Raw genomic sequence first — 19,949 nt, forward strand, 5'->3', positions numbered from 1 at the left:
CTACAGGTGTGAGCTACCATGCCATTTAAATTCTGATGAGTTTTAAGGTGGTGCACAGAAGAGTAGTGGAAAGCAGGCTGGGATCTGATTTACATTTGAAATAGTTGGGAAGATGGGTTTTCATTCTTTTTTTTTTTAATTTTTTTTTTTGTGGCCTCCTTGCGTTGTTGGATATATTCCTGGTCTTCAATGTTTTGAAAGGCTGTCAAGTGAGAACCAAACCTTGCTACTGGCAGCCTAACTACTAGTACAGAGAGGGAAGAAAAGGGAAGCCTATTTCAGTTCAGCAGGAGGCAGAACCTTTTAACCTTTAGAGATGTCCAACAGTGGATGATGCTGCACTTAGAGGTTGTGATCTGCCTAATATCGGAACCTCCGAAACAGAAGTGACACAGGAAGGCCATCTGGCTGAACTTGCAGGGTATCCTTGCACGGGCGGGAGTTGCACCGATGACCTTTAATGTACGTTCGAATGCTAAGGTTTCTATGACTGTTCGTTTCTGCTAACCTGACGTGTTACATGTCATTTTGTTTAAAAACTACACAAAATTTAAACCTAGGTAATGTTACTGTATGGTTTACAATAAAATCGACCAAATGAGAAGGGAGAAATTAGATTCAATACTAAAAATGAAGATACCGCCCAACTGACATATCTTTTAACTTAAAGGGAGAGTGCGTGCGTGCATGAGTGTGTGTGGGGGGGGGGGGGGAAGAGAGAGAATTATCGGACGATGTCCGGGCAAGCGAGGAGTGTCATATTTTTTTTTTTGCACACGTCATCTCCAGCACCAGGTACGCCGAAAGGTGAAAGCGGGGTTCGAGCGGGGTTCGGCAGACAGTTCCCGGTGAGGCGGCTCTACCGGGAGCGGAAGGGCGGCCGCCGGCTGGACCACCGATCCCAGGGGGCCCCGCGGCGCCGCGCACGCGCACTGGTGAGGGGGCAGCGCCGCCGCAGGAGGCAGGGAAACCGACTGGCGATCTGTGGCGGCGGCTGGGCGGCGGTGGTAGTTCGCAGCGAGGGTGACGGCTCGGAGGCCGAGTGGCCGTCCGGCGGGGACCTGGGCGCCGTCCTCCGCATGACCTACTCGGTGAGTGTGCGTCCCCGGCCCGCCCGCGCCGCGTGCGCCGCTCCAGGCTGGGCAGCTCCGCCGTCCGGCCTAGCACCGAAACCTGCGCCTGACGGCCGCCCCGCCCGGATCCCCGGGCCCCGGGCCTGCCCCGTGCTGGGCGGGCGGCGCTCCGGTGGGAAGCCGCGCGGTCGGACCCCGCGGGAGAGGTGGCGGCGTGCGGGCCCCGGCCGGCCTGAGACGGCGGGGACACAGGGCCGTGGGGGATGGGGCGGGAGCGCGACGCGGCGGGAAGGGGCGCAGTAGCGCGGGTCGCCTCCGTGGGTGTCAGGGGCAGGTGGGCAGGCGAGCCGCGGAGGCCAGGAGCGGACCGAATGGCTTCGGAGCGCCGCCCGTGAAGCGCCGGACGCTCGGTGCTGGGGACTCCGCGCACTCGCAAACGCGCGCTGGGCTTGGCGTCTGTGCACTTGCTGGTGGTGGTCTGCAAGTGTCCGTTCTTTCCACCCACCCCTCTTCTTTCAATGTCGTCTTTATTGACGGGCAGAATTGTCACGGCTGCTGGCTGGGCAGACCTCAGAAACGAGCGGGATTCAGTGCATTATCCTACATAAAGTGAGATACGGTGAGGTGTGAGATGAGAGGTAGGTCCAAGGAGGACTCTGTTCTTTAACGTTAAAATTGAGTGAAATCAAGCTTAATAAGATGAAACTTTTGAGTTTGAGCAAAAGAGACTTGCCTCGGAAACTCTGGCCTTGGCACTAAAGTTTCAGTGGATTGAATGTAGATAGAGTGAGTGTACTGGTTCTTTTGCGAGAATGAGGGTAAAATTACACCTTTATTTACAAACCAGTAATTGAAACCCACTGTTGCCTTCAGTTCTGAAAGCAGGCAACAAACCACAATAATACTAGCAACCCGTGTGAACTTGCCACCAATAGAAATTACAGATATTTTTGTGTCACGTTTACAGTTGGAGCTGTCTTACTATATCATACCTGTTTATCGATGAATGTCGTTGAGTTTGGGAGTTTTGGTAATATGTAATATGCTGTAGTTGTACACGTCAGTTTTTCATATCTTTATGTTGTTATAATAGGTTTCCTTTATACTCATATAAATTTATTTATTTATTATATATTTTTTTCAAGACAGGGTTTCTCTGTGTTGCTTTGAAGTCTGTCCTGGAACTAGCTGTTATAGACCTGTCTGCCCTCAAACTCACAGAAATCCGCCTGTACTTGTATGAATTTTGCATTTAAAAGCAATCTAAGGAGTCCTTAAGGTTCAATAGATCAAAGAGGTAAATCCATGGCACAAAGTGATGGAGAATTCCTGAAATAAAAATAAACTTTAGGTCAGGTGGTGGTGGCGCCACACTTTTAATCCCAGCACTCGGGAGGAAGAGACAGAGGCAGGAGACTCTCTGTGAAGGCCAGCCTGGTCTACAAATTGAGTTCCAGGACAGCCAGGACTGTTACACAGAGAAACCCTGTCTCAATAAACAAAAAACAAACAAATATTTGAAGAGGATTTTGTCTTTCGGTAAGAAAGCCGGGTGGTGGTGATGGTGGTGGTGGTGGTGGGGTGTGGGGGTGGAGGGGTAGGAGGAGAAGCAGACAGGGTGGAACAATATACATACAAAAGAATTTTGTAATCAAGGATCTAATTGCCCCGTTGATCTAAAACTACGTATGTACACCAGGCTGGCCTCAAACTTGGTATAGCTCTTCCTCCCTCTGCCTTCCAAGTGCTGGGGATGTAAGTATAGGCCACCATTCCTGACTTTTTTTTAAAGCACCGGAGTAGTAGTTTTGAAAGCTAGACCAGACTGTAGAAAGTTCATCTGTTTACTGGGGAATCAGCAAAGAACTACTGTGCTGAAGAAAGGGAAGTGAGTACTTTGGCCTTTTGATTTTTGTGCTGAGGCATCTGTACACTTTCAAGTGGTTGTGACCCTTAAACTTGTGAAAGGGAATTTTAGTATCTGCTGATTTTCTTTCTTCGTGTGTATGTGTGTGTGTGTGTTGTAGGTATGTACATGTTCATGTGTTTACATGTGTATGCACGTGTTTTTAAAAGCCAGAGTTTCATGATGAATGTCTTCCTGTCTCTACCTTATTTTTTATTTTCGTTTTTTGAGACAGGGTTTCTCTGTGTAACCCTCGCTGCCTGGAACTCACTGTATGGGCCAGGCTGACCTCGAACTACTCCAGTGCTAGGATTAAAGGCATTCACTACCATCACCTAGCAGCTTCATCTTAGGTTTTGAGACAAGATTTCTTACTGGCTTGCCAGCAAGCCCCAGCATCCTCCTGTCTTTGCTGCCCCAGTGTAGTAATTACAGGCACTGGCCACTGTGCTGGCTTTTTGCATCGGTGCTGGGAATCTGAACTCAGATCCTCAGGCTTGTGTGGGAAGCACTCTGCCAACTGAGCCATCTCCCCAGCTGTCCTCCTCTTCTTAAAATAAATGGCCTTTATTTATTGTTTTTGCATCACTGTGGATGGAACCTAGTGCTTTGCACATGCTAAGCAAGACACCCCTTTTATGGTTTCTTAAAATCATGAAGATGGTATGAACTTTACATAGGAAGAGATCCTTATTTTTCTTTCTTTAAGTGAATCACAGAGATCACTTGCCTCTGTCTTCAGAGTGCTGGGATTAAAGGGGTGCACCATCATTTCCTGTTTGTGGTATATACTTGTAATCTGAGCCATCATTACTGGAGGCAAGAGGAACAAGAGTTCAAGGCAAGCCTTGACTACTGAGTGAGTTTGAGGGCTACATGAGACCCTATTTCAAAAACAGACACAAACAGCAAACAAAAACCCTATTTCAAAAACAAACCTTACCCAAACAGCAACAACAAAACTGAATGTGTGTGTGCACACGATGGGTCAAACCCAAGGTCAAGCCTAGGCCACAGTTCTGCTTAAGCCTGTGTATGTGTTTCTGTACTTTTTAGTAAGCTATTTTCTTGAGAAAAGACTGTTCTTAGACTCTTGTAACTATAAAGCAGACATATTGTCTCCTCATTGTCTGTCTTTCCAGAACGTTGCTTGCTTGGTCCTGCTCCCGTATAATGATGCTACACCCGCACAGAGACGAGTAGAAAGCATGTCATCAAACATATTCAGTTCTCCTCTTCCTTCATTTGTTTACTAATGTATATTTTATCAAATTTTTGTGACTTTTTAAAAGATTTATTTATTTATTATATATAGTGTTCTGCCTGCATGTGTTCTTGCAGGCTAGAAGAGGGCACCAGATCTCATTACAGATGGTTGTGAGCCACCATGTGGTTGCTGGGAATTGAACTCAGGACCTTTGGAAGAGCAGGCAGTGCCCTTAATCTCTGAGCCAACTCTCTAGTCCCATTTTTTTTTGTGACTCTTGAAGGATTAAGTAGACCAAAAAAGTCAAAATATTAAAAAAGGACCAAGGGCTAGAAGCCCTTTTCCTTTACTTCATAATCAGAGCCAAATAGTACCCTCCCAAGCAATTATTTGGACTAAACACTTGTTTTTTTTCTGTTTTCTTTTTCTTTTTTTTTTTCCTCCCCCTCCCCCCTTTTTTCTGTTTTCTTTGTGATACTTTAGCTCAAATCCAGGGCCCTGCACATGTTAGGCAAGCAATCTACCATGGAGCTACATTCCCATTATAAGTGCTTATGGTTTTGAAATTTTAGAAGTTTGTGGGCTACTCAAAGTTCAGTCCCAGTACCCATATGGCAGTTCACAGCTGTCTGTAATCCAGTTCCAGGGGATCTTGTACTATCCCCATCCCCCTTTTTTTGAGACAGGGTTTCTTTGTGTAATAGCCCTGGCTGTCCTGGAACTTGCTGTGTAGACCAGGCTGGCCTCAAACTCACAGTGATCCTCTTTCTTCTGCCTCCTAAGTGCTGGGATTAAAGGTGTACGCCACCATGCTTAGTTTGGTGCCTTCTTTCTTTACCTCTCTGGATACCAGACACCCACGGGGTACACATACATCCAGGCAAGGAACTCATGAATACATTTAAGAAAATTCAGAACTTAGAGTATACTCACCTATTTTAACTCACTCTGAACCACCTTAGAAAATGTGTTTTATGTATAAAGGCTGTAGTACCTCAGACAGAAAGAACTTCAGAATGCTTCCAAAAGTGAATGTCAATTTTGTGGAGCTGGAGAGATGGCTCACAACCGTCTGTAATGATTTCAGATTCCTTTTTCTGGTGTGAATGAAGAACACTCATACACATAAATACATGAAAATATATGTATTTTAGGGAAGAAGGTTTGAAGCAGTTTTACTGTGTAGTCAGCCCTGGCAATCCTGGAACTCACACTGTAGACCAGGCTACCCTCAAATTCACAGAGATCCACCTGCCTCAGCCTTCTGAGTGCTGAGATTAAAGGCTTGCGCTGCCTGACTAATGGCTAAATAAAATTTTTTAAAGATTTATTTATTATGTATACAGTGTTCTGCTTGCATGTGTGCCTGCAGGTCAGAAGAGGGCACCAGATCTCAGTTGTGAACCACCATGTGGTTGCTGGGAATTGAATTCAGGACCTCTGGAAGAGCAGCCAGTGCTCTTAACCTCAGAGCCATCTCCTGAGCCCCTAAGTAAACCTTTTTTTTTTTTTTTTTTTTTAGAATATTGCTTCTTCTTCCCCCTGGGGATAGGGTATCACTATGTAGCCCAGGCTAGCCTTGAACTTGCGGTACTCCTGTCTTAGCCTTTCACATGCTGGGATTACAGGTGTGAACCATTCACATGTGAGCAACAGAGATTATACCAGAAAAGCTAAAGAAAGAACAAACAGGTTCTTGTTGTTGGTGGCGTTTTTTTTTTCCTGTTTGTTTCTTTTTTTTTTAAATATTTATTTATTTGTTTATTATGTATACAGTATTCTGTCTGCAGGCCAGAAGAGGGCACCAGGCCTAATTACAGATGGTTGTGAGCCACCACGTGGTTGCTGGGAATTGAACTCAGGACCTTTGGAAGAGCAGGCAATGCTCTTAACCACTGAGCCATCTCTCCAGCCCCCTTGTTTCTTTTTTTTTAAGAAAGTATTTCATCTCAGAGGCTGACATGTTGCCTACCCACAAATCCCAGTGTTTAGAGGGTGAGGCAGGAGTATCATGAAGGTTGGAGGCCATCTTAGAAGGAAAACAACTTAGTTCATCTTTCCTTCCTTCTTTAGAACCCAAAGGTTCTAAAGAACCTTTCATTCTATTTATTTTATAAATAAATTTTATTTATTTTATAAATAAATAAAATTTATTTATTTAAATTTTTGATACAGGGTGTTTTAGTTAGGGTTTTTTATTACCATGAAGAGACACCATGACCATGACAACTCTTATAAAGAAAACATTTAATCAGTCCATTATGACAAAGATGCGGAGCATGACGGTGTGCAGGCAGACGTGGTGCTGGAGCTGAGAGCGCTGCATCTGTAGACAACAGAAGGTCCACTGACTCACACTGAGAGAAGCTTGACACAGTGACACACTTCCTCCTAGTGGTGCCACTCCCGTTGGTGGCCGTTTTCCTCAAACCATCACACAAGGTCTTGTCATGTATCTCTGACTGGCCCGGACTGTGCTGTGTACACCAGTTGAGCCTTGAATTCACTCACAGAGATCTGCCTACCCTGCCTTTTGAGTGCTGGTATTAAAGGTGTAAACAACCATGCTTGGCTAGGAATCTAACTTTGACTCTCTACTAAAATAAAGTACCAATTAACTAGCCATTTAAGGGTCTAATACTCCAACTTAGATTCCAACAGAAATAACTTTAAGGCTCTCTCTGAGTGTTTTTTATTTATATTTTGGTTTTTGAGATTGGGTTTCTCTGTAGTCCTGACTGTCCTGGAACTCGATCTGTAGGTCAGGCTGGCCTTGAACTCAGAGATCCACCTGTCTGCTTCTCTAGTGCTGGGATTAAAGGCATACACACCATCATTGCCTGGCTTAAAAGTATTTTTTTTTAAAAATTAAATTATTTTATTTTTCATTTTATGTATACAAGTGTTTTGCCTGCCTACTTGTCTGTGTGTGTACCATATGTGTCCCTGGAGCCTTTGGGGGCCAGAAGAGGGTATTGAATCCCCTGAAACTGGAGTTATGGACAGTTGTAAGCTGCTTTGTGGATACTGGGAACTGAGCCTGGATCCTTTGCAAGAGCAACAAATGCTCTTAACTGCTGAGACATCTCTCTAGCCTCTGAGTTTTTGTTCCATCATTTTAAAATATAAAATAATTAGCAGTGGGGGCTGGAGAGATGGCTCAGTGATTAAGAGTACTGACTGCTCTTCCAGAGGACCCAGGTTCAATTCCCAGCACCCACATGGCAGCTCACAACTGTCTGAAGATCCAGTTGCAGGGGGTCTGACACCTTCACACCAATGCACATAAAATAAAGATAAATAAACCATAAAAAATATTAAAAAAAATAATTAGCAGTGATAGTAAGAGCTAAAAACTTACCGAGATTTTTTTCTTGGGTATTATATAAAATATTGGAGAAATATGAATTCCATTTTTATGAAGGCATTTTAATTTGTTTTTAAAGGTTTATTTATTTTTATTTTATATGTATGAGTCATTTACCCATGTGCATGTTTATGCACTGCATAAGTGCCTGGTACCCAAGGAGATCAGAGGAAGGCATTTGAGATCCTGGAACTGTAGTTACAGACAGTTTTGAGCCAGCATGTGGGTGCTGGGAACTTATCCCAGGTCTTTGCAAAAGCAGCAAGTACTCTTACTTCCTGAGCCATTTCTCCAGATCTAATGAGAATTTTTTTTTTTTTTAATGAGGGCATTTTACTGGTTGGTTTCTTTTGAAGAGCTATTTTAGAGCCAAAGAGTGCCTGCTGTGAAAGCCTGTTGACCTGAGTTCAGTACTGGAGCCAATGTGAAAGTGGAAGGAAACCGGCTCAAGAGAGCCGCCCTCTGATCCCCACATCCTCTCTGTATTGAGATGCTGTGCCATTCCCCACTCTGTAGCTGGAAGTCTTTTCTCTGTCCCATCCAGTCCCACTGGACCAGTTTCTCTCCCTCCCGTCAGTCCCCACAGCTACTTAATGCATAATCATTTGGAGGCTTAATATTAATTATAATTGCTTGATCGATGACTCAGGCTTCTTACTGGCGAGCTCTACATATAAATTAACCTATTTTTAATAAACTGTATACCACCACGTGCCCTGTGGCTTGCCTGTAATGCTCTGGCATCTTCTCCAGTGACTGTTGGCATTTCCCCCGACTCTGCCTCCTTTCTCCCTGTATCTCTGCTTGGATTTCCTGCCTAGCTATATTCCATCCTGCCATAGGCCAAAGCAGCTTTATTTATCAACCAATAAGAACAACACATATTCACAGCATACAGAAGGACATCCCACATCACCACACTCCTATAACTGATTTTTTGTTTTTTTCTGTGACAAGCTTTCTCTGTGTAACAGCCTTAGCTGTCCTGGGACTTGCTTTGTAAACCATGCTGGCCTTGAACTCTCAGAGATCCTCCCGCTTCTGCCATGTGGGTGTTGGAAACTGAACCCGGGTCCTCTGGAAGAGCTGTCAGTGATTTTAACCTCTGAGACATATTTCCAGCCCTCTTTCTTTTTTTAAAAAAAATTATTTATTTATTTTTATTTTATGTGTATGGGTGATTTGCTTGCAGGTATGTCTGTGTGACAAGTGTGTATTGTGTCATGGAAGACTAGAAGAAGGTGTCAGATTCCCTGGGAGTGGAGTTACAGACAGCAGTGAACTTCTGTTTGGAGCTGAACCTGGGTCCTCTGAATGAGCAGCCAATGCTCTTAACCAGTGATCCATCTCTTCAGCTCCCTATTTACTTTATTTTTTATTTTTGTATGCATTGATGTTTGAGGGAGCCGGTTTCACTGGAACTTGAGTTATAGATAGTTGTGAGCTGTCATGTGGGTGCTGGGAGTTGAACCCAGGTCCTCTAGAAGAATAGCCAGTACTCTTAACCTCTGAGCCATCTCTCCAGCCGCCCCCTTATTTAATTTTTAAGTGTGTTTGTGTGCATGCATATGTGCGTGTGCATGTGCAATCTTGGCGTACAAGCCTGAGGAGGCTGGCAGAGGGCACCAGATCTTCCTGGGGTTGGAGGCCAAGGCAGTTGTGACCTAGTGAATGTTCTTCCAAGAGAGAGAAAGCACCATACTGGGATTAAAAACATTCACTGCCTGACTTTTTGGTAATATTCTGGGTTAATTCCTAGCAGTTTTTTTCTAATTAAAAAATTATTTATTGCATTTTATGTGCATTGGTGTTTTTACCTGTATGTGCGCTTGTCACGAGTGTCAGGTTCCCTGGAACTGAAGTCACAGACAATTGTGAACAGCATATGGGTGCCAAGAATTGGACCCAGGTCCTCTGGAAGAATAGTCAGTGCTCTCAATTGCTGATCTATTTCTCTGTCACTTCCTCCTTAGAATTTGAAGGAGTTGAGATTCTTTATATAGTCCTGAAGTCCAACTAAAACTTACCTTGCCAGATAGTGGGAAGCTTCCCAAGAAAACTTGACAATGTCTACACTCTGATTTACATGTAAGTACTTGTTCAAGAGTGTGACTGTAATTTACTTACATTTAATTAATTCATTCTTTGGTAATTTCTTACATGCTTTTAATATATGATGGTCACACTTAATCCCTTTGCTCTCTGTTAGCCTCTTCTCTTCCATCCTCTTCTTTTCCCAACAGTGGGGGCAACTGTAAGTGATCACCTTGACCATAAATTAAAGCACTCGTAGTTGGGAGACAGTGAATGGCTTAGTGGTTAAAAACAGAGAGAGACAGAGAGAAAGAGAGAGAGAGAGAGAGAGAGAGAGAGAGAGAGAGAGAGAGAGATATTGATTTTGATTATGTATGTATTACTGTGGAAACCGAATTATAAAACTGGATTTTAGTCTCAACTTTACATGTTAACTAATTTAACCTTGGGTAATTAAATTGTTTATAGCTCTATGTTTTTTTTAAAATATTTATGTATTATGCATACAATATTCTGTCTGTGTGTATGTCTGCAGGCCAGAAGAGGACACCAGACCCCATTACAGATGGTTGTGAGCCACCATGTGGTTGCCGGGAATTGAACTCAGGACCTTTGGAAGAGCAGGAAATCCTTTTAACCTCTGAGCCATCTCTCCAGCCCCTATAGCTCTATGTTTTAATTAAGAATATATAACAGGCTGGAGAGATGGCTCAGAGGTTGAGAGCACTGGCTGCTCTTCCAGTGGTCCTGAGTTCAATTTCCAGCAACTACATGGTGACTTACAACTATCTATAATGAGATCTAGTGCCCTCTTCTGGGCTGCAGGCAGAAAACTGTATACATAATAAATAAATCTTTGAAAAAAAAAAAGAATACTTCCACATCATCAGGTGTGGTAGTACACACCGTTAATTCTAGAATTTAAGCAGAGGCAGTGAATGCCTTATTAGGTTGTTCCATACTCTTCCTTAGAGGAGATAAACCTGCTTGTTAGAGGTTGGCAATCTTTTTATGTAGAAAAATGAACTATAGAAGACTGGCTACTATTCCCCCTGCCATTTCACCATGAAAACAGTTATAGACAACATGATTAGATGGACATAGCTGTGTTCCAAAAAACTTTATGAAGGGGCTGGAAGTGGCTCAATGGACTACTTAATGACATGTGCTGCTCTTGCAGAGGCCTGAGTTTGATTCTCAGAACCCATGTTGGGTGATTAACAACCACTTGTGATTCCAGCTACAGCAGACCTACTGCCCTCTCCTGGCCTCCGTGGGCACCTGCACTCATATGCGCACACACAAAGTTAAAATAAATGTTTAAAAGTTTTAGAAGTCTGAGGTAGGTAAAGTTGCTTGCCTTGCAAATCTGGCAACCTGAGTTTGGTCTTTGAAATTTCCATAAAGGTGAAAGGAAAAAAACTTACTGCACAGAATTGTTCTCTGATCTTTCTGTGGACACTGTGGCATGTGCCCAACTGCCAATACATAATGATGATGGTGATGATGATGATAAATTTGAGATATGTTTCCCTAATTGACTGACCTGAAATGTTCTATGTACACCAAACTGATCTTGAACTTACCTGCCTCTACCTCCTGAGTGCTAGAAATAAAGGTATGTGCCATCATGCCAGGCATAAATAAATTTTTAAAATCTTTATTAAGTTAAATTAAATGAGTCATAAAATCAAAAGTCATTAATCTGACAAGGGAACTAATGGGGAGAGAGGGGTAGTTGATGGGGATGGGAGGGTAATAGTGGCAGGGAAGAGTGATTATTGCATTACAAACATGTATGAAATTGTCAAAAACAAATTTAACTTTGTAAAAAAAAATCTCAAAAACAACCTCCAGACCAACCTTTATGAATACACACAAACCTCAGGCTAACTTTGATTTGCAAGCCATAGTTGGCCTGTTGCTTTCGCATACCATTGTGGAAGGATACTGTAACAGCCTGTCATTCCTAGCCAGCCTAAGTGATGTTTTAACTGTATGAGCTGAGAAGCTTAAATTATTCCTCAAAGTCTGATTTAATATTAATGGGTAGTGTATAGTATGTGTGTGTGTGTATGTGTATATGTAATTTTTGTAGAAAAGTGGCGAATAGTGAACCTACATGGTTAGAGTCTAGTTTTTGACCCTTTCAAAAATGAAATTAACTAATATAGAAAATGCATGCAAATTTTAGGAACAATATATATTTGTGATGGTTTTTCTTGGCTGAACCCTGACTCTTACAACATTGTTAAGTATATTATACTACTGTTATTTGAGACAGGGTCTTTTTGTAGCTCTTGCTGGCCTGAAACTCATAGTAGTCCTGGCTGTCCTAGAATGTGCAGTGATTCTGCTTGTGACTTTATGCTAGACTTGCAGGTGTACACTACCATGCACAAATGGTACCAGTTCTTTGATGTCACCTGAACTCTTTTCTTTCTTCTTCCCCCCCCCCTTTTTTTGTTTTTTTTTTTTTTTGAGACAAGGTTTCTCTCTGTAGCCCTGGCTATCCTGGAACTAGCTCTGTGGACCAGGCTGACCTTGAGTTCTCAGAGATCCACCTGCCTCTGCAAGCCCCATGACCTGAGTTTCGTCTCTGGATCCTACAGTGGAAAGAGAACCAGGTCCTGAAAGTTGTTCTCTTCCTTCTACACGTGCACCATGGTGTATGCATGTATGCACACACACTTGTAAACACACTATACATAAGACATATAATGTAGCAGTGTAAAATAGGCTTGAATGGGTAGGCTGAGGTAGACTGATTTTGAATTTTAAGTTAAGGGGTTTAGAAATATGCTCTAAGAAATCAAGAGCAATTAACAAATATGAACATCTTGATATACTGTGTTGTGTTTTGTCAGTCAGTGTAGTGGTTATTTTCACCTACATAGTGAGGCTACATTGAGGCAGCCTGGTCTGTAGGAAACCCTATCTCAAAGGGTTGTATGAAGGGAGGAGGAATCCAATCAATATATTCAACATATTGTCAGTAACTATAGTTACTATGCTTATAGAATAGATCTTTTATTTTTTCTTCTAACTGTAATATTTCCTAATTCCTCCTGTCCTTGCTACCTCAGACTCTGCTTCTGTGAGGTCAGCCTTTCTGCACCTGTGTGTGAGCAAGATCATGCAGTAGTTGGTTTTCCTGGCTGGGCTGTTCATTTAACATAATGGTCTTTAGTAGCATCCGTGTTACACGTGTTCATTTAACATAATGGCCTTTAGTAACATCCGTGCTACACGTGTAAGGATTTTCCTTTTCTCCCTTTTTTTGGCCAGATAATATTCCATTTATATTATATATGCCAAATAATATCCCAACACACACACACAAAACCTATACTCCTTAATCCCAATAATAGTTCTTAAAATTTTGTTTTGCAGGGTAAGCCGTGGTCAGATTTTTTTTATGACATTCTGACCAGTTTATTATAGAAAGGAAAGCTTATAATTCTGTTTAAAGTAAAATGCTTAGCAAGCTTGCCTGTGGCCTAAGATTTCTTATTTATTTATTTTCGAGACAGGGTTTCTCAGTAGCTATGGTGTCAGTCCTGGAACTCGCTGTATAGACCAGTCTGGCCTCAAACTCACAGAGATCTATTTGCCTGCCTCTGCCTCCTGAGTGCTGGGATTATAGGCATGCGCCACCACACCCAGCTAGGCCTAAATTTATTAAAATGATCACTAAAGATGGGCGGTGGTGATACATGCTTTTAATCCCAGCATTTGGGAGGCAGAGGCTGGTCTCTGAGTTCAAGGCCAGCTTGTTCTATAGAGTGAGTTCCAGGACAGTCTGTAAAGTTGACTGACCGAGAAACTCTATTTCAAAAACAAAACAAAAAAGTCTCTAAAGCCATGTCGTTAGGACTAACAAGGTGGCTCAGGGGGTCAAGCTGCCTGTTGCCAGGCCTGGTGACCTGAGTTGGATACCTGTAGTCCACATGAGACAGCCAGCTCCCTATTCACTGTCTATTGATGGGGCACTTAGAGTGACTCCAGACAGTGGCTGGTACAGTGAAATGCTGCGGCTGCTTTTCACACACTGACTCTGTGTCCTTGGTAGATAACCAGTAATGGGGCCACTAGGTCATGAGGTAATTCTCTTTTAAAATTTTGGAGAATAATATTGTTGCTGTCCATACAGATGACACAAAATTAAATTTCCACCAACAGTATGCAAAGACTTTATTTTCTCTATAGCCTTCCCAGTTTATGTAGTATTTCTGTTTGAATTTAAACTAAGTAGATACTGCTAGAAGTCAAATAATATTCTATAAAACCAGCAGATTAAAAAAATCCTTAGCACAAAGTACAACTAAGAAATCGAAGTAGACATGACTAACAAATGCTGAGACTAGCTGACTGAGAGCAGTGCTTCTTCGGAGTCAGACAGACCTGAGTCAGACAGTGGATTCCAGCACTTCCTGAGCTGTCAGATGAGGCTGTGAGAGCACATCTGCCACCCGCTTGGGGGTGCAGCGAGAAAAACTAAGATTATTCTTGACATTGAAAGTCTAAGTAACAACAACAACAACAAAAAAAACAAAAAAAAAAAAAAACAAAGCTGGGAGATGGTGGCACACATCTTTAATCCCAGTACTCAGGAGACAGAGGCAGATCTCTGTGTTCAAGGACAGCCTGGTCTACAGAGTGAGTTCCAGGACAGCCAGGGCTACACAGAGAAACTGTCTTGAAAAAACAAAAATAGCAACAAAAAACCTTATTCATTTCCTTAATTGTCATTTTTTGGGTTTTAGTGCTGAGGATTGAAGCTAGTGCTTCCAGCAGGTTAGACAGTTCTCTACCACTGAGTTGTAGTCCTTACTTCACAATAATTGCTCTTAAATTGTTTTTTTTTTTTTTTTTTTTTTTGAGACAGGGTTTCTGTGTGTAACCCTAGCTGTCCTGGAACTCACTCTGTAAACCAGGCTGGCTTCACGCAGAGATCCTTCTGCTTCTGCTTCCTGAATGCTGGGATTAAAGGTGTGTGCCACCACCTCTCAGCTTGTTTTGTTATCTTAAATATAGGTATTTCTATTATTAATATAAAACATTTGTGGTTTGGCAGTTCAAGGGTATAGCTTAAATAATGATTTAATTTATGTATGCTATTTGTAACTGTTTAGTTATTAGATAAATAAGAATAGTTTGATTTCATTCATACTTTTGGCAAATATTTACTCAGTTACTACTGTGAACTAGGCCCTCACCCAGGCCTGAATGAACAACACAGAAAAGTTCTGGCATACATTGTTGAGAGGTGGAAGCCACCCAGAAGCCACCCAGTAAAGATGGTTAATAAACAAGTAGGTATCTGTGGTAAATGCTTGTGGTAGGGGCCTGGAGTGTCAAAGTTGTAGGTAGGGAAGACTACGTAGTGTTGGACTAGAAGTCCAATCATCAGGGAGGAGTTGCTCCAGACACCACTCACACAGCCTCAATTGATGCAAAAGCAAGAGGATTTTTATTCTGTCATAACAGGGCCCTTCAGGTTCGGAATATGAAGGACATCCTATCGATAGCTGTTACAGTCCATCTTTTAAAGCGAAAAGCCACAGACACAAGGGGGGCACCTGAAGGTTGTTTTTCCAACTTATTGGATTGGCTTATTTAAAAGGTCACTAGCAGTGATTGGTCTATTCCAGGGCAGGAGAATAGCTGCGTGGTCAGGTGAGATAAGGGAGCATCTGTGGGCCATCCTGGCCTTGTTCTAGTGACTAAACCAATACATCAGGAACTGAGTCAACATCTGTGGGTTGTCTTTGCCTCAATTCCCAGAATGGAGTTATATTTGAAGATTATTCACAAGGACACAGGAGGATGAGCAGTCCAGCATGTGTGTGTGTGTGTGTGTGCGTGTGTGTGCGTGACTGTCCTGTTTCCAAGAGAGAGTGAGTGTAAGGTTTCTTAGGGTTGAGGGGGCTTACAAATATATTTAGAGTCTTTCAATAGGACTTTAGATTTCATTCTGAGTATAAGGTAAAGCCTTGGGATAGTTTCTAGTTAAAGAATAAAATGATGTGACCTTAAGGTACACTTAGTGTTACTGGGAGAACAGACTTTGGGAATTCAAAATAGGGAGCAAGGAAATCAGCTAGTTATAGGCTTTCTTTCAGGTGAGATGCTGACAGATTCCCAGGGGAAGGAGGAAAAGTAATAAGATTATTCAAAGACAGAGTCAACAGGTGTATTGCTCTGTGAAAGTAGGCAAGGATGACTCCATGGCTAATGAGCAGAGGTTCCTCCCGAGACAGATTTAGAGTGTATTTGATTTTGTTAACTCTAATTCAGAAATAACCCACTAGGTGTGCAGGTGCATACCTTAATTTCAGGTCTTGGGAGACTAAGACAGGAGGATCAGGAGGTCCAGGTCATTCTCAGCTACAAGGTGAATTTAAGGCTAGCCTGGACTATAGGAGACTGTCTCAGAAAACCAGCAAAAAGGCTGAGAATGTACCTCAGATGGTAGAGTACTTGCCTAGCATGCACAGATCCTGTGTTCAACCCCCAGTACACATAAATGGGGCATGATGGCTCATCCCTGTAACCCCAGTTTGGGAGGTAGAGTCAGGATGAGCAGGAGCTCAAGAGCATCTTTAGGTACATAAAGAATTCAAAGCTAGCGTGGCCTATGTGAGACAGTATTTCTAAAAAATGATATATATGTCAGCTGGACAGATGGCTCAGTAGTTAAGAATGTTTGTTGAGTAATATCAGATCAGGAATTCAGATCCTAGCATCTAGTTAACAAGTCCAGTATCTAGTGCATGCCTGTGACCCCTGCTCTGGGTGTTGACCCACCCAGACAGGAGGACTGCTCCAGCCTAGCTAGCCAAGACTACTTGATCTCCAGGTTCTGGTAAAGATCCTGCTGCTGCGAGAGCTGCTTCCACTCCTTGAGCCAATAGACTTTAAGATACCAGCATACTTGGGCATGGTCTCATTTGCTTTAAAAATCAGCGGTAGCTGTGTGCTCGCTCTCTTGCTTCCAGCTCCGCTTCTGGCTCCTAGATTCCTTTCCTGATCGCAGAGGGTTGTTGTCTGGAACGATGATCTGTAAGTTTTTCCCTTTAAATAAATAACCATTCTATTAATCATAATTCCAAACTGGTGTGGGATTGTTTGTGATTTACGCCTTCATCTGGCACTCAGTTGGTAGAGGATGAGACTCTTAATCTCAGGGTCATGGGTTTGAGCCCCACATTGGGCGCCACTCTGTTGTAAAAAGAGGGTGGTGGGCCGCTTCCCGCTGCCCGGCTCCCAGCTAGCTTACACCAAAAATAATTACACAGAAACTGTATTCATTTAAACACTTCCTGGCCCATTAGTTCTAGCCTCTTATTGGCTAACTCTCACATCTTGATTTAACCCATTTCTAATAATCTGTATGTGACCGCGAGCTCATAGCTTACCGGGAAAGATTCAGCATGTCTGACCTGGCAGCTTCATGGCTCTCTCCCTCTGCCTCCTTTCTCCCAGCTTTCTGTTTAGTCTACTCCACCTATCTAAATTCTACCCTATCAAAAAGCCAAGGCAATTTCTTTATTTGACCAATGAAAGCAACACATAGAATGAAGACCCTCCTACACCACACTGCCAGGCAGTGGCTGCGTATGCCTTTAATCCCAGCACTCGGGAGGCAGAAATAGACAGATCTCTGAGTTTGAGTCCAGCCTGGTCTACAGAGTGAGTTCCAGGACAGGCTCCAAAGAAACCCAGTTTGGAAAACCAACTAAAAAAAAAAATGGCAGTGAATCATGAAGAACAACCTATGCCCTTTTCTGGCATATGTGTATGTACATGTGCGGGCTCACACACATGGGCATACACACACTTTTTTTGTAATCCAGTGAGATGGCCCAGGTGGTAAAGGCTACCAAGCCTGAGGACCTGGGTTCTATTCCTGAGACTTATATGCTGAGAGAATCAGACACCTACAGTTTGTCCTCTGACTTCTGCACATGTGCTATGACATGTCCCCATATGTGTTATGGTAAAAGTAAAATTCTGCGGATCCTCAAGGGGTGGCAGTGGGCAGCGGGCCATGAGACCACGCCGCAGGTCCCTGAGCAGCAGCAGGCAGCAGGTCCCGAGAGCAGCCAGTCCCAAGCAGGGAAGGTGCAGTTCCCCAATTGACTGCAGTGGGCTACGAAGGGCAGCGAGTCCCAGGCAGGGAATCGCGATGGTCGAGAGACCTCAATGGGGCAGCCAGTCCCACGAGGAGAGACAGACAGATGGGCACTCTGCGAGGCAAGAGACAGAGACATGGATAGGCACTGCATGCAGAGTGAGGTTGGATATTTATTTAGTGGGTTATGGAGGGGAGAGGGGAGAAGAGAGGAGAGAGAGAGAGAGAGAGAGAAAGAAAGAGAGAAACAGAAGGGGGAAGGGGAGAAGTGTCGAGAAGGGAGAGGACAGAAGCTGCCTCTTTGAGAGAAAAAGAAGGGACTCAGGACTCAGGCTGAAAGCTGAAGATCAGCTTGCCTCAGTGGAGGGGGAGTGAGTGGGGGTGACTTGTCTCTTAAAAAGACAGAACAGATCATTACAATATGTAAATGCAAAATTAAATTACAATATTTTAAAATATTGTGTTTCTTAAATGACAGTAGTGTAGGCTCACCAAATTTTCAGTATAGAAAATTTAGAAAATTTATAAGTTATTTTTTAAGCTCCTAATAAGGCCTTTATTCAGAACTAGTCTTTTAATTACTTTAAGCCCATGTCTGTCCATCAGCCTAGAGTCATCCTTGGCTGTTCGCCTTCCCATTAGAACCACAATCTGTTGGTTTTTTGAAATGGGGTCTCATGTAGCCTCAGAGTCACTTGGTAACCATGGATGACTTTGATCTCCTGACATTCCTGTCTTAACCTCTCAAATGCTGGGATTATTTTTTAATTAGAGTCAATGGTTGCACTAAATTAACATCTTATTTAAAGATTTTTTTTAAAGATTTCATTTTATGTGCATTGGCATTTTGTTTACGTGTATATTTGTATGAAGGTGCAAGGTCCCCTGGAATTCGAGTTACAGACAGTGAGAGCTGCCATGTGGGTGCTGGACATTGAACCCTGGTCCTTTGGAAGAGCAGTCAGTGCTCTTAACCACTGAGCCATCTCTTCAGCCTCCTGCCTCCATAATCAAAATTGTGATATATTCTGCTCCTTTTGGTTTTAGAAAAGTAACTTATATGTCAAAAACTTTTGAATTTTGTCTTTTTTATTAGTGATCAGCCTTTGTACCTTTTCCGAATTCAAAGATGGTGAAGTTAGATATCCACACTCTGGCCCACCACCTCAAACAGGAGCGCTTGTACGTGAGCTCTGAGAAACAGCTCATTCAGAGGCTAAACGCAGATGTGCTGAAGACAGCTGAAAAGCTGTATCGAACGGCGTGGATTGCAAAGCAACAGAGGATTAATTTGGATCGGCTTATTATAACCAGGTAAAGTAAGAATTTTTAGGTCATGCATTTTGTGAACAATTAATTCTGTACTACTGACTATAACTAAGTCACTCTTAAGTGCATGGTTTTAAAGCAATATTAGGTAAGTCTTTGGTCATAAAATACATGGAGTTTATTTTGTTTATTAATTATCTTAAATAGTAATACAGAAAATTATAATGTAAGGGTTAGCATTTTATATCACACTTGTTTTGTGATTTTTGTGATATTATACACATTTCCATGGTTTAGAATTGCATATCCTTTTTTAAGGGGGGGTTTGAGAAGGGTTTCTCTGTAGCTTTGGAGCCTGTCCTGGAACTAGCTCTTGTGACCAGGGTGGCCTCGAACTCACAGAGATCCGCCTGCCTCTGCCTCCCAGAGTGCTGGGATTAAAGGCGTGTGCTACCATCGCCCGGCTCAGAATTGTATATCCTTTTTAAAGAAAAAATTTTTTATATTTTTAACTTTTATTTTACGTGTATGTGTTGTTTGGCCCACATATGTATCTATGTACCACTAGCGTGCCTGGTGCTTTCTATATTGTTCCAGGAAGCAGTTTTTAACTGTAGCAATATTAGTATAATGTTAGAAGTAGTCAGATAGAAAAAGAATGTATGCTGTATGATTGATTGTATTTATAAAAGTTTTAAAAGGCAGAACTGATCTTTGATGATGTCTTTTGGAGTCACAGCTCTTTCTTAGCTTTGCTGGGAGGTGCTGACTCCCACCATGGGAGGCCATGCGAAAGCCTTCCATGTTGTAAGTCAAGCCAGGGCTTTGTGCATGCCAGGCAAGGCTCTTCCAGCCGAGCTAACTCTCCAGCTTCTGTTTTGATGGCTTTTAGTACTCAAATTTTTGGGAATGTTCTTGTCTCAGTAAGTAAGCAGTTTTTAAGCTATAGCAAAATC

At 42.7% G+C, this 19,949-nt stretch overlaps 1 protein-coding gene across 10 annotated transcripts in view; it reads left to right on the forward strand.

Moving 5' to 3' along the window:
• The first annotated feature begins 935 nt into the window (after positions 1–935).
• Gapvd1 (GTPase activating protein and VPS9 domains 1) overlaps positions 936–19,949 on the forward strand; it is a 72,324-nt gene continuing 53,310 nt past the window's right edge. For 9 of the 10 annotated variants that reach the window (XM_087899690.1, XM_087899692.1, XM_087899695.1 and 6 more), the window contains exons 1-2: positions 936–1,091; positions 18,821–19,038. In XM_087899690.1, the coding sequence (XP_087755816.1) occupies positions 18,854–19,038 (185 nt within the window). In that variant the 5' untranslated portion in view covers positions 936–1,091; positions 18,821–18,853. Of the gene's footprint in view, positions 1,092–9,526; positions 9,642–18,820; positions 19,039–19,949 lie in introns of all 10 variants that reach the window. The other variant, XM_087899691.1, reaches the window with a different exon arrangement.

Source organism: Myodes glareolus, chromosome 21, assembly GCF_982192425.1.
Source record: "Myodes glareolus chromosome 21, mMyoGla1.1, whole genome shotgun sequence".
In the NCBI taxonomy this organism is placed as follows: Eukaryota; Metazoa; Chordata; class Mammalia; order Rodentia; family Cricetidae; genus Myodes; species Myodes glareolus.